General features: G+C 39.8%; 1 protein-coding gene and 1 pseudogene across 2 annotated transcripts in view; one reads left to right on the top strand and one right to left on the bottom strand.

The window, feature by feature from the left end:
* The window catches only part of Tktl1 (transketolase like 1), a 35,728-nt gene that overhangs the window by 7,609 nt on the left and 14,546 nt on the right, over positions 1-13,573 (top strand). For both annotated transcript variants that reach the window (XM_026412814.1, XM_026412813.1), the window contains exons 3-7: positions 1,394-1,491; positions 3,221-3,412; positions 3,492-3,619; positions 5,063-5,256; positions 12,419-12,583. In XM_026412814.1, the coding sequence (XP_026268599.1) occupies positions 1,394-1,491; positions 3,221-3,412; positions 3,492-3,619; positions 5,063-5,256; positions 12,419-12,583 (777 nt within the window). The remainder of the gene's footprint in view (positions 1-1,393; positions 1,492-3,220; positions 3,413-3,491; positions 3,620-5,062; positions 5,257-12,418; positions 12,584-13,573) is intronic.
* On the bottom strand, positions 7,376-7,511 carry LOC113199770 (U2 spliceosomal RNA; annotated as a pseudogene).

Raw genomic sequence — 13,573 nt, 5'->3', positions numbered from 1 at the left:
TTTTGTATGTGGTGCTGAGGATCGAACCCAGGGTCTCGCATGTGCGAGGCGAGCCCTCTACTGTTGAGCCACATCCCCAGCCACTGCTCCCCCCTACCTTAAATTTTAATAGACTCCTACTGGTGGCTGGGTTGAGAATGTCTGTCCGGGAGGCAGGGAGGCCACTGCATTGACAGGCAAGGGATGTCAGTAATTAGGCTGAGATGGCAGCAGCAGAAGCTATTAAATAAATTCAGTATATCTGGAAGCTCAGGAGTGGGGCATATCCCGCCAGAGCAGCAACCCTTTTTCATGGGTCACATTCTCTTCATGGCACAGGGATTTTGGTACATGAAAACTGGATGTTAGCAGAGGTGTGGCAAAGTAGTAGTGGAAAGTGATCTGCTTATAGTAGTGGCACTTCTAGATGACCAACAGTTCACCTGAGTTTTATAAACCAGGAAACTCACAAACTTTAGTGTTGGGGGTTTCTATTTAAGAACCCATATTTTCTTTTTTTTATATATTTATTTTTTAGTTGTAGTTGTCTTTATTTTATTTATTTTTATGTGGTGTGAGGATCGAACCCGGGGCCTCGCACGTGCTAGGCAAGTGCTCTACCGCTGTGCCACAATCCCAGCCCCAAAGAACCCATATTTTGTAAAAGATTGCACATGTGGTTTTTGCATGGCTGGAACAAAGGCCTTGGGAAGATGCCTTACATTTTCTGCTTTGCAGTTAAGTTCCCTCCTCTGTGTTCCCAAAGTTCTAGTCACCCTCCCCATGCTGAATTCTGTGGTTACCTGGGCATGGCATCTTTTTTGGGGGGCAGGGTCCCTGGGATTTAACTTGGGGGCACTAGACCACTGAGCCATATCCTAGCCCTGTTTTGTATTTTATTTAGAGACGGGGTCTCACTGGGTTGCTTAGTGCCTCAATTTTTGCTGAGGCTGGCTTTGAACTCTCAATCCTCCTGTCTCAGCCTCCTGAGCAGCTGGGATTACAAGTGTATGCCCAGCTGGCATCTTTTTTTTTTTAAGAATTAAAAAAAAATTCTTGGGTTGTAGATTGACACAATATCATTATGTTATTCATTTATTTTTATGTGGTGCTGAGAATTGAACCCAGTGCCTCACACATGCTTGGCAAGCACTCTACCACTGAGCCACAACCCCAGTCCTGGGCATGGCATCTTTGTCATTCCAGTTTCCAGCCCAGACTGGGTGGGGCTCAACCCATAGTCCTCTTATGACATTGATTTGAGACTCGGGGTGCATGTGGGTGTGTCAAAGAGGAATTCATCTACCCTGGCAGGATGGTCAACAGGAGTGGCTTACATTCAGCACTGGAAATCTGCCTGACATTCTTGTCCTACAGCTGCTCCTAGGTTCATTGGGTGCCTTTTCTCTTACAGAGACTGTCCTTTGTTGATGTGGCAACAGGATGGCTTGGGCAAGGACTGGGGGCTGCGTGTGGGATGGCATATACTGGCAAGTACTTTGACCAGGCCAGGTAAGGCACTTACCCATATTCACTCCACTGCCCCATCTTCTCACTTAAACTTTTTAGTTCAATAGTTTGGGAAGACAAATGGTTTTTAAAGCTCATGTTACCAAGTATTGGAGCAGTAAAAAAATCAGGTTTCTGGAAACTGTCTTACCATTCCTGGTTGGGGTCTAAGTGGTAGCTGCAGTATAAGTACCACTGTATTAGCACATAGATCTTCCCTAAGTAACAACTTTGTGTTTTCCATCTCTGGTGATCTTCCCTCTAGAATGAACTCATGAATGGGTTTGTCTTTGCATAGGGCCCCTGAATGTTAATAATAAAGGATGTTTTTCTGGGTTGATTCCCCCTTTTTCTTTTGTTTTAGTTGTAGATGGATGCAATTCCTTTAATTATTTGTATGTGGTACTGAGGATCAAACCCAGTGTCTCACACATGCTAGGCAAGTGCTCTTCTAGTACTGAGCTACATCTTTAGCCCTGGCTCCCCCTTTTCAAAGACAAGAAAATCAGTCTTTCTTGAGAGGTTGCTATTGCTGATGTGGGAGCAAAGCAGTGGTGATGTACCTGGTCCAGTTCCATGAGCACCCACTTCCTCTGCTATGTATAGTAGGCCTGAATCCAGAGCCCCTCAGGTTCAATTTCTCCAGGGTGGGGAGCTTCTGTCTCCTTGGGAAAACAGCCACCTAGCTCCTCAGATGGGAAGAACCCTAAATGATCAGTTCCCATGGGCTCCATGGCGACTCTGGAAGCATTTCATTGTACTTCCTCTAGTCCTTAGGCAGCTACCCTGCTCCATTTCCCATAGGTCTGAAATTTTTCATTGGTGACTGTTTCTCTTTTTCTTATCCTGGAGTTAACTTTTTTTAACTTAGAGCATTTTAGTGAGATCTGAGGTACATACCCAGCCTTTTTTTCCCCAAATTTTGAGACACAGTCTTGCTAAATTTATTAAGACCTCACTAAGTTGCTGAGGCTGGCCTCAAACTTATGACCCTCCTGTCTCAGCTTCCTGAGTTGCTGGAATTATAGGCATGCACCACCATACATGGAAGTATGTTTTGATTGTTATAGTTATTGTAGATAAATTGTAATATCAGAAATAGAAGGAAGTGGTACTGGGCATGGTGGTGCATGCCTATAATCCCAGCAGCTTGGGAGGCTGAGGTAGGAGGATTGTGAGTTCAAAGCCAGCCTCAGCAATTTAGGAAGGCCCTAAGCAAATTAGTGAAACCCTGTCTATATAAAGTATTTAAAAGGACTGGAGATGTGGCTCAATTTTTATGCACCCTTGAGTTCAATCCCCAGTACCAAAAAAGAAAGAAAGAAATAGAAGATAGTGGTACTTAAAAATGGAATTTGCCAAGAAAATTTATGTGTACATGTTGTTTGGGAATTTCAGGGAACTGCTTTCTTCCCATTCTCCTCTTGCCCTTTTTCTTTCTGATTGAGAGAAATAGCAGAAGCAGCTAAAAATAGCCTCAGAGCTGGAATGAGAAAGCTCACCAAAGGTGATGACCATCTCATGAGGCCCAAGCATTTAGAATGTCCTTTCTTCAGCTGCTGAGTATGCTCAGAATTGGTAAGGAGAAAATAGGCATAGGGACCTGATGATCTGAAGTGGCATCTCCAGTCTTGTCCAGTCTGTTCCTTTGTCCCTGTCCCTGAAATGCATTTGTTTAAGTGGTCCAGGTAAGCCCCCAGCAGGATCCTAAACTTTTCTTGGCTTGCTCCAGCTACCGTGTGTTCTGCCTCCTGGGAGATGGTGAGTCGTCTGAAGGCTCTGTCTGGGAGGCATTGGCCTTCGCTTCCTACTACAGTCTGGATAATCTTGTGGTGATCTTTGATGTGAACCGCCTGGGACATGGTGGCACCTTGCCCCTTGAGCACTGCATAGAAGTCTATCAGAAGCGCTGTGAAGCCTTTGGGTAACCATACCTTTTCTTGCCTTACCTTCTTTCTGTCCTGCTTCCCTTCTTCCTTGTAACCTGGTATCCTTGTTGACAGGTGGAACACTTACGCGGTGGATGGTCGTGATGTGGAGGCACTGTGCCAGGTGTTCTGGCAAGCAGCTCAAGTGAAAAGCAAGCCCACTGCTGTGGTTGCCAAGACCTTCAAGGGCCGGGGCATGCCAAGTAAGTGTTTCCTTCCTACTTGTGTGTATTCAGAACATCTGTGTGCACAGCAGAAGGATGCTTAAACTGGCAAAGCAGATGCCTTTTCCTTAGTGAACAATGATAACGCCTGTAACGTGCTCAAGACTCCTCTCTTGCCCTCACTAGATAACCCTGTCTGGTTAGGGTAGGATGGGAAAGCCAGTCAATAGTTATTTATATGTGGTGCTGAGAATCAAACCCAGTGCTCACACATTAGGCAAGTTCTCTGCCACTGAGCTACAACCCCAGCCCAAGGTGGGTTTTTTGTTTGGTTGGTTGGTTGGTTTTAAAAAAAAAAAAAAAAAAAAAAATTTGTAGTTGTACATAGACATCATGCTATGCTGTTTGTAATTTGTTTATTTTTATGTGGTGCTAAGAATTGAACCCAGGGGCTGGGGATGTGGCTCAAGCGGTAGCGCGCCCGTCTAGCATGCACGCAGCCCGGGTTCAATCCTCAGCACCACATACAAACAAAGATGTTGTGTCTGCCGAAAACTAAGAAATAAAATGTTAAAATTCTCTCTCTCTTTCTCTCTCTTCTCACTCTCTCTTTAAAAAAATAAATTTAAAAAAAAAAGAATTGAACCCAGTGCCTCACATGCATCAGGTAAGTGCTCTGCCACTGAGCTATAGCCCCAGCCCAGGAAGGAGTTTTAAAAGACTAAGTCCTTGCATACTTAAGGCTGTCTGAAATTGTTCAAGTCTAGATTTCTGGTTTCTTTAAACAATAATATAGATATTTTAGAATAAAACCAGTCTACAACTCTTCCCCCAAATATAATCTTACTGTGCTTCCCCCAGTTCCATAAATAACATTACCAGTGTTTCCTTGGCAGAACCCTGGGCACTGTCCTTGATTCTCCCTCTCCCCTATGTTGTCACCCCATATATGTGATCCCTTAGAGTATATAAGATGTGTTTTCCCCTCCCCATCTCAACTGCCACAATTGTTGCCAAGCCCCCATCATCTCTTCTGAACTGCAACAACATCTGGAGCGGTCTGTCCACTTCCAGCTTGCTTCCTTCCAAGCCTGTCTCCACATTGCTACACAGTGATCTTTATACAACATGACTAATCATTTACTAATCCAATCCCTTCAATGGTTTCCCAGGTTGTTTTGGATAAAATTCAGACTCTTTATACCCATTAGCCCTCCACTCCACAGTCTACCCTTTCTGTCTTTTCAACTTAATCTCCCACATTCTTCTCTCCATTTACCGAATATGGGCCAATGGCCCCCTTTAAAGTCACATGGCCTTTGTTCAGGCTGATCTCTCTGACTGCAGTACCATACTAGGCCCCTCTATGCCTGGTTCTTAATCATGGGAGTCCTAGATTTAACATTTTTTAATCGTAAAGCCTTTCAAATGACCTAATAGATGCTCATTAAAAGTTTGGAATGAATGGCTTTTTTCTTGCAGATGTTGAAGATGCAGAAAGTTGGTATGGAAAACCAATGCCAAAAGAAAGAGCAGATGCAATTATCAAATTAATTGAGAGCCAGATACAGACCAACAGGAGTCTTTTACCACAACCCCCTATTGAGGATTCACCTCAAGTCAATATCATGGATATAAAAATGACCTGTCCACCTGCTTATGAAGTTGGCGATGTGGTAAGCAAAATGTGGATGATTGACTAAATCATGTATATCAACATGCTTTGTTCTCTTTCTTCCTGAATACATAGTATTCTTGATTTATCTTAATATCAATGGATAAACCAATTGTAAGTGTGATAATTACTTAATGGTTATAATCAGTAAAGATGAGTTTATTCTTTTTTTATTCTTTGCTTTTATACTTACTTAGGTCTGAATTTTCATACTGATCAATTCCTATTTATTACCATCCAGGGCCTTATGGCTTTTGTCTTGCTTCCTTAGTTCAATTTGTGCCCTGACAGTCCAACTATGCACAAAACTACCATGATTGTGTGTCTGCCTGAGAAGGATGGGCCAATCTTTTGAACTTTACGCTGGATTACACAAGAAAGCAGTCCAATTTATCAAACAACAATTCTTCAAAAAGGAATCAAGTTTTGTGTAAAACCCTAAACATAAAGCCTTATATTAAAAGTTTTTGGGGTGTGTGTGTGTGTATTTAAGACAAGGTCTTGCTATGCTGCCCAGGCTCTCCTCAGACTCCTGGGCTTGAGTGATCCTGCCTGAAGAGCTGAACTGTAGTTTTACACCACCATGCCCAGTGGTTTTTTGTTATTTTTATATTCTGCCCTGTGGTATACTATAGCAGACCTAAAAAAGGTTGGGTCTTCAAGACAGAAGAAATAAGGCAGCAGGCCTAGGTGGAAATATTTTTAAAGCACTTAAAATTTTTTTTTTTAGTTGTAGATGGATGCAATACCTTTGTTTCATTTATTTGTTTTTATGTGGTGCTGAGGATCAAACCCAGTACCTCACACCTAATAAGCAAGTACTCCACCACTGAGATACAACCTCAGCCTGGAAGGAAGTATTTTTTGACTCTTCTTTTATTTTCCCTGTTTATTTGCACAAATTTTGAGTATTGGTTGTTTTCTTTTTTATAATATTTATTTTTTAGGTGTAGATGGACACAGACACAATACCTTTATTTTTATGTGGTGCTGAGGATCGAACCCGGGCCCTGCCCATGCTAGGCGAGCACTCTACCGCTGAGCCACAATCCCAGCCCCATTTGGTTGTTTTCTTAACCTGACAATATAGATTAAAACCAGATGAAATAACTACTTGAGAAATTAGGAAAGAAATTAAAAAGCAGAAGGGTACTTTGGCAATGTGTCTTAATACTTCAGCTCTTCATACCCTTCAAACTAGCTGTGCAACTTATAGGGATTTATCCTATAAAAACACATATCTGTAAGCATGCAGATATGTCTATTGGAAGGAATGTTGATTGCAGTGTGGGTTCTGATACCAAAATTGGAAACAACCCAGCAAGAGAGGCTGAGCTTGCCTAAATTATTACTAGAAGTTTTTGAATGAAAAGTAACATATGATTTTATTTTTGTGTAGAAAATCTTAAAAGGAGTTAGCACATTATTTATTATAGGACATAAAAGTGTATTTAGAGGAATGACATCAAATTGTTAAGTGTTTATTTGAAAGAAGGGATTATGGGAACTTTTAATTTTTTAAAAGAACTTATGAATAGGAAAAAATGTATTAGGGAAGCAGAGTAGTTTGTCAAAAATCAGCAAATTAGCTGGGTGCAGTGGCACATGCCTATAATCCCAGTGGCTCAGGAGGCTGAGGCAGGAGGATCTCAAGTTCAAAGCCAGCCTCAGCAGTGGTGAGGTGCTAATTAAGCAACTCAGTGAGACCCTGTCTCTAAATAAAATACAAAACAGGATGGGGAAGTTGCTCAGTGGTTGAGCGCCCCTGAGTTCAATCCCCGGTACCCCTGCCCAAAAATCAGTGAATTAAAAAAGAAGACACATTAATGTGTGATTCTAAAATTGGTCCTTTGGGACTGGGACTGTGGCTCAGTGACAGAGTGCTTGCCTAGCATGTGTGAGGCACTGGGTTCAATCCTCAGCACCACATAGAAATAAACATAAAATAAAAGCATTATGTCCATCTACAACTCCAAAAATCAAATTAAAAACAAAAGAAGTTATAAAACTGGCCCTTTGAATTACCAATATAGCAAACAAGCTATTAGCTAGCCTCCTTGATGAGATAAAAGCCATAAATATATTAAATTTAGTCTTGGATCTGTGGTTGTGGCTCAGTGGTAGAGTGCTTACCTAGCATGCATGAGGACCTGGGTTCAATCCTCAGCACCACATAAAAATAAAATAATATTATGTCCACCTAAAACTACAAAATAAATTTTACACTTGATCTTAGCCAAAAGGCCGAGAAGCGATTAAAATAAATTTAAAAAAAATAAAATTTAGTCTTTGGGAAAAGGCAATAAACACAGATGCAGAGAACACATAAAGAATTAAGAGGGGCTGGGATTGTGGCTCAGAGGTAGAGTGCTCGCCTAGCATGCGTGAGGCACTGAGTTCGATCCTCAGCACCACATAAAAATAAAAAAAATAAAGATATGTATCCATCTGTAACTAAAAAATAAATATTAAAAAAAAGAATTAAGAGAGGGGCTCAGTGGTAGAACACTCTCCTAGCATGTGTAAGGCACTGGGTTTGATCCTCAGCACCACATAATAAATAAATAAACAAATTAAATAAATAGGTGTTGTGTCCATCTACAACTAAAATATACATATATATATTTATATATATGAATAGAAATCTATACAACTTCATGCTAATTGGTATGAAAACATGTTTAAAAGGATGGGGGCCATATTTTAGGAATGCATGAAATATCAAAAATTGACTAAAAGAGATAGAAAAAGCTTAAATCTGTCAATAGCCATAGGAAAAAGTCTTGAGAAAACTGTCCAAGATAATACCTCTGAAGCATCAGGTTCACCAAATTTCAAGGGTGACTTATTTTTAGCCTTCAAAGAATAGGTAATTCTTTAGCTATTTCAAACCTTTCCAAATTTGAAGACCAAAGTATCATCTCAATTCATTTATGAAGCCAAAATGTAACAAAAATAGCCCAAAGAAAACTATAGACCAATTATAAATATCAGTGCAAAAAAAAAAAAACTAAGTAAAACATTAACCAAGGTCATCTGCATTAGTACATTAAAAGAAGTTTATGACAACCTGCACAACTTAACAAGACTGTCTCAACACTCAAATTTTTTAAAATGGCAAGTATATAAGTTTGATGCAATGGCATGTACCTATACTCTCAGAACTTGAGAGGCTAAAATTGGAGAGTCCCCATTTTTATAACAAAGGTGAATAACTTTCAAACCATTGAGCTCAGGAGTTAAGACCATTCTGGGCAACGTAGATTCCATCTCAAAAGAAAAAAGAATCATGAATCAGTGAAGTTTAAATTAATAATTCAGATCATTTGTCAATATGGGAAACTTAATACAAATGCTCATCGACTTAGGATGGGAATATGTCCAAATAAACACATTATAAGTTGAAAATATGAGTTGAAAATTCATTTAATACACCAAAACTAGCAAACAACACAGCTCAACAATACAATGCAAAGTATCAGTTGTTCAACCTCATGATTTCATGGCTGATTATGAGCTGCGTGGTTCACTACTGCTACCCAGCATCACAAGAAGATATCATACAATATATAATTAGCTTGGGAAAAGATCAAAACTGAACATTTGAAGTACAGTTAATAACAAATGTTGGGGCTGGGGATGTGGCTCAAGCGGTAGCGCGCTCGCCTGGCATGTGTGCTGCCTGGGTTTGATCCTCAGCACCACATACAAACAAAGATGTTGTGTCTGCCGAAAACTAAAACAATAAATATTAAAAAAAAATTCTCTCTCTCTCTCTCTCTCTCAAAAAATAACAAATGTGAATAACTTTCAAAAACCATTGTAAAGCCCCAAAAATCGAACAATTAAAGAGTCAGGGACTGTTTGACCTAATAATACATCAGTGAGTTATACAAAGGAGGAAAGAAAAACCTAATTATTTTTATATGTATTAAAGAAAGTAGGGCTGGGGATGTGGCTCAAGCGGTAGCGAGCTCGCCTAGCGTGTGTGCGGCCCGGGTTCGATCCTCAGCACCACATACAAACAAAGATGTTGTGTCCGCCGAGAACTAAGAAAAAATAAATAAATGTTAAAATTCTCTCTCTGTCTCTGTCCCCCTATCTCTCTTACTCTCTCTTTAAAAAAAAAAAAAAGAAAGTAAAACATTAAGTAAAATTTCAGCATTCATTCCTGTTTGAAAAATTGCTTAGGGCTGGAGATGTTGCTCTTCAGTATAGTGCAAGACTAGGTTCAATTCTAGATAAATATATTGTAAATCTGGAGCCCCTTTTTATTTTTTAAATTTTTTTAGTTGTATGTGGACACAATATCTTATTTATTTTTATGTGATGTTGAGTTTCAAACCCAGTTCCTTTCACATGCAAGGCAAGTGATCTACCACTGAGCCACAATCCTATCCCTGGAGCCCCTTTTGTACCTAATGGTAAAAACATTTTTAATAATCTTGCAAAGAGATTTAGCCCCACTCTGGAAATGTTAGTCACTGTGGTTAAATGAAAGAATAAAATAATCAGTACCAACAAGGAGAAGGTAAGTTTCATATTATTTGCAGATGATAGAGTTATATGTCTGGAAAACCCAAGAGAACCAGAAATGGTTAAAATTAAGAACAAAGACCAGTGAGAGAGCTTGTAGCAAAACTAACATACAAGAATCAATTCCTTTTTACCTTAATTATTTTTTAAAATTTATTTATTTTTTAAATACACGACAACAGTAGAATGCATTACAATCCTAATTACACATATACAGCACAATTTTTTGTATCTCTGTATATAAAATATGTTCATTATACAAAATACATGTATGAAGATTTGAATTTGGTGCCAACATACCTTATGTACAAACAGAGATGATATGAAAAATTGTGGTATATATGTGTATTAAGAATTGTAATGCAAAAAAAGAGTACATGTATAATGGCATAAATTGGTGTGAAGATACTTTACCTTAATTATAACTGGTTATTAGGTATGATGGTAAGAAGATGATCCCTTTATAATAGTAAAATGGCCAAAAATAAATTTAGATATACAAAATCTGTATTAATATGCTGTGCAACTAGAAGCCTAAAAGAAGATCATGTGCCTTTGTAAGAAATGCCCATCAGGTATTTGTGCTTGGGCATTTCTGTAAACAGGCCTCACGAAAGCCTTATTTTTTTTTAATTTATTTTTTAGTTTTAGGTGGACACAATATCTTTTTTATTTTTATGTGGTGCTGACAATCGAACCCAGTGCCTTATGCATGCTAGGCAAGCACGCTACCACTTGAGCCACATCCCAGCCCTCATGAAAGCCTTATTGCCATTTACATCTGGAAAGGGGAACCAGGTAGCTGAGGGACAGGAACAAAAGGAATATAGCCTCTTCATTTGATATCCTGTTATAGCTTTTGAATTTTATAGTGTGTGTACACATTGCCTTTTTGTGGTGCTGAGGCTCTAACCCAGGGTCTCATGCATGCTAGACCTACGTCCATAGCACCACATTTTCTGAGGGGGAGTTTTTGAACTCAAGGGCACTCATCCACTGAGCAGCATCCCCAGCCATATATGATTTTCTGTGTCTGGTCTCTTTGACTTAGCATAGTGTTTTTGAAGCTCATTCATACTGCAGTATTTTGTTTCTTTTTATGACTGAATAACATTCCATTTATAGGTATACCACATGTTGTTTATTCATTCATACATTGATAGACATTTGGTTGTTTCTATCTTTTGAGTATTGGGAATAATGTTTCTTTGGACATTTGTGTCCAAGTTTTTGTATAGGTTTACATTTTATCTTGGGAATATACCTAGGAGTAGAATTGCTAAGTCATATGGTAATTCTGCACTTAACAGTTTGAGGATCCAGGTGCAGTGGCACACACTTGTAATCCCAGCAACTTGGGAAGCTGAAGCAGGAGCATCACAAATTCAAAGTTGGCTCTGCACAACTAAGCAAGACTGTGTCTCAAAACAAAAAATAGAAAGCTTTGGGCATGTGGGTCAGTGGTTAAGTCCCTCTGGTTTCAATCCCTGGTGCAAAAAAAAAAAAAAAAAAAACAATTTCAGGGATTGCCAAGCCTTGTTTTGGTTTTTGGTTTGGTTTGGTCATACTGAGGATTAGGTGCTTTACCCTTGAGCTATACCTTCAGCCCTTTTTAATTTTAAATTTTGATACAGGGCCTTGCTAAGTTGGAGGCTGGCCTAAAACTTGTGATCCTCCTACCTCAGCCTTTAGAGTCCCTGGGATTAGGGGCATACATTACTGTGCCTGGATCCTTGTTTTTGTTTTGTTTGGGGGTTTGTTTGTTTTGTATTGAGGGTTAAACTTGGGCACTCGACCACTGAGCCACATCCGCAGCCCTGTTTTGTATTTTATTTAGAGACAGGGTCTCACTGAGTTGCTTAGCGCCTTGCTTTTGCCGAGGCTGGCTTTGAACTCGTAATCCTCTTGCCTCAGCTTCCCTAGACGCTGGGATTACAGGCGTGCACCACCCAGCTTGGTTTTTTGTTTTTTGTGGTGCTGGGGATTGAACCCAGGACCTTGTGCATGCAAGGCCAAGTACTCTACCAACAGAGCTATATCGCCAGCCTTGTTCAGGGGTTTTTTGTTTGTTTTTGTTTTACCTTATTTTTTAATATAAAAAGTCCATATTGTAAAGATGCCAGTTCTCCCCTAAATTAATTTATAAATTCAGTTCAATCTCAAACTATATCCTAATGGAATTTTTTATTATTGGTGTCATGATTCTAAAGTTGATATTTTATAGCTTGCAATTAGTTTGCAATTAGTATTATCAGTTTTATAATTAAAAAGCAACAGAGGCATCCACATTTTAGAAAATGAATTTAAAATTTTTAATGAACTATCTGAATGGGACAATAAATGTAGTTAATTCAGATATTTCAAATAAAATGCCATCTGTGAATTTTTAGACAGTAAACTAATTAATGTAGCAAAGTTAATTGAAGAATGAAGTAAAAACCTACAATGTCAGAATCTTCCTGTTGAGTTGTGGAGTGTTTTCCTATACGGCAAGTGGGGCTTAAGAGTATGTGAAATAAAAAGAGATTATTTAATTTCTTCATCAAGATAACAATTTGTAATTCTACAAAATTGTGCCTGCCTTGTAAGTGCATTCCAAGAAATCATGCCACTTGACTTTCTTCTAGGTGGCTACTCGAAAAGCATGTGGTTTGGCTCTAGCTAAGCTGGGCCATGCAAACAACAGAGTCATTGTGCTGGATGGTGACACCAAGAACTCCACCTTCTCTGAGATATTCAAGAAAGAACACCCTGAACGATTCATCGAGTGTTTTATTGCTGAGCAAAACATGGTGAGTGTGCTGTGCCACCCTCTTGGGGCTTCTCATTGACCATCAGTGGCCCACTGGACACAGAAGATCCACCCTGCATTACTGTTTTTCTTTCCATTTATAAAAGCTACAGACTGGAGACAAAGTCCCCCGAGAAATAGGAGGCAAATAGCCAGATATAGTTAAGAGGTGGCCTCCAGGACTGCTAAGAGAGGCATGGTAGATTGCCCAGCATCCTCTGGACATCCTGTCTAGGTAGGTAGACAGCAGCAGTTCAAGCACACCTAGCCTAAAGCATCTTAAGCTTCCTATTATCTTTTTCTATTCAGGCTAGCCCCAATAAGTAGGCAATCCTTTAGCTACTCAGAGGCAAATACATTGAAATGCCAACAAGATTGTGGTTTCTCCCTTCCTACTGGGGCCCAGGGCCTTATAAAATCATGCTTTAAGAATTAGTTGCTGGGCTGGGGATGTGGCTCAAGTGGTAGCGCGCTCGCCTGGCATGCGTGCGGCCCGGGTTCGATCCTCAGCACCACATACAAACAAAGATGTTGTGTCTGCCGAGAACTAAAAAAAAAAAATAAATATTAAAAAATTCAAAAAAAAAAAAAGAATTAGTTGCTGCTGGGCATGGTGGCACAGGCCTGTAATCCCAATGGCTCAAGAGACTGAGGCAGGAGCATCACAAGTTCAAAGCCAGCCTCAGCAACTTAAAGAGGCCCTAAAAAAGAAATTTGGTGAGATCCTATCTCAAAATAAAATATAAAAAGGGCTGTGGCTGTGGCTTAAAAGTTAAGCATCCCTGGGTTCAGTCCCCAGTACAGGGGGGAGAAAAAAAGGAGTTTCCAGCATTTAAAAATCAGAATATTTTTATATAGACTCTAACTCTCTAGAGTCTTTTCACAAATGGAAAGAGCTGCCACCATGGGCTGGTGTGCCTCCCTGATGCCATTTGGCTGGAGCCAAGCAGGAGTCCTAGCATTCACAATCAGCTTTTCATGGTCCTCATGC

The sequence above is a fragment of the Urocitellus parryii genome, chromosome X (genome assembly GCF_045843805.1).
Source record: "Urocitellus parryii isolate mUroPar1 chromosome X, mUroPar1.hap1, whole genome shotgun sequence".
Classification (NCBI taxonomy): domain Eukaryota; kingdom Metazoa; phylum Chordata; class Mammalia; order Rodentia; family Sciuridae; genus Urocitellus; species Urocitellus parryii.
The sequence above is the reverse complement of the archived record's forward strand: the minus strand, read 5'-3'. Positions and strand labels throughout refer to the sequence as shown.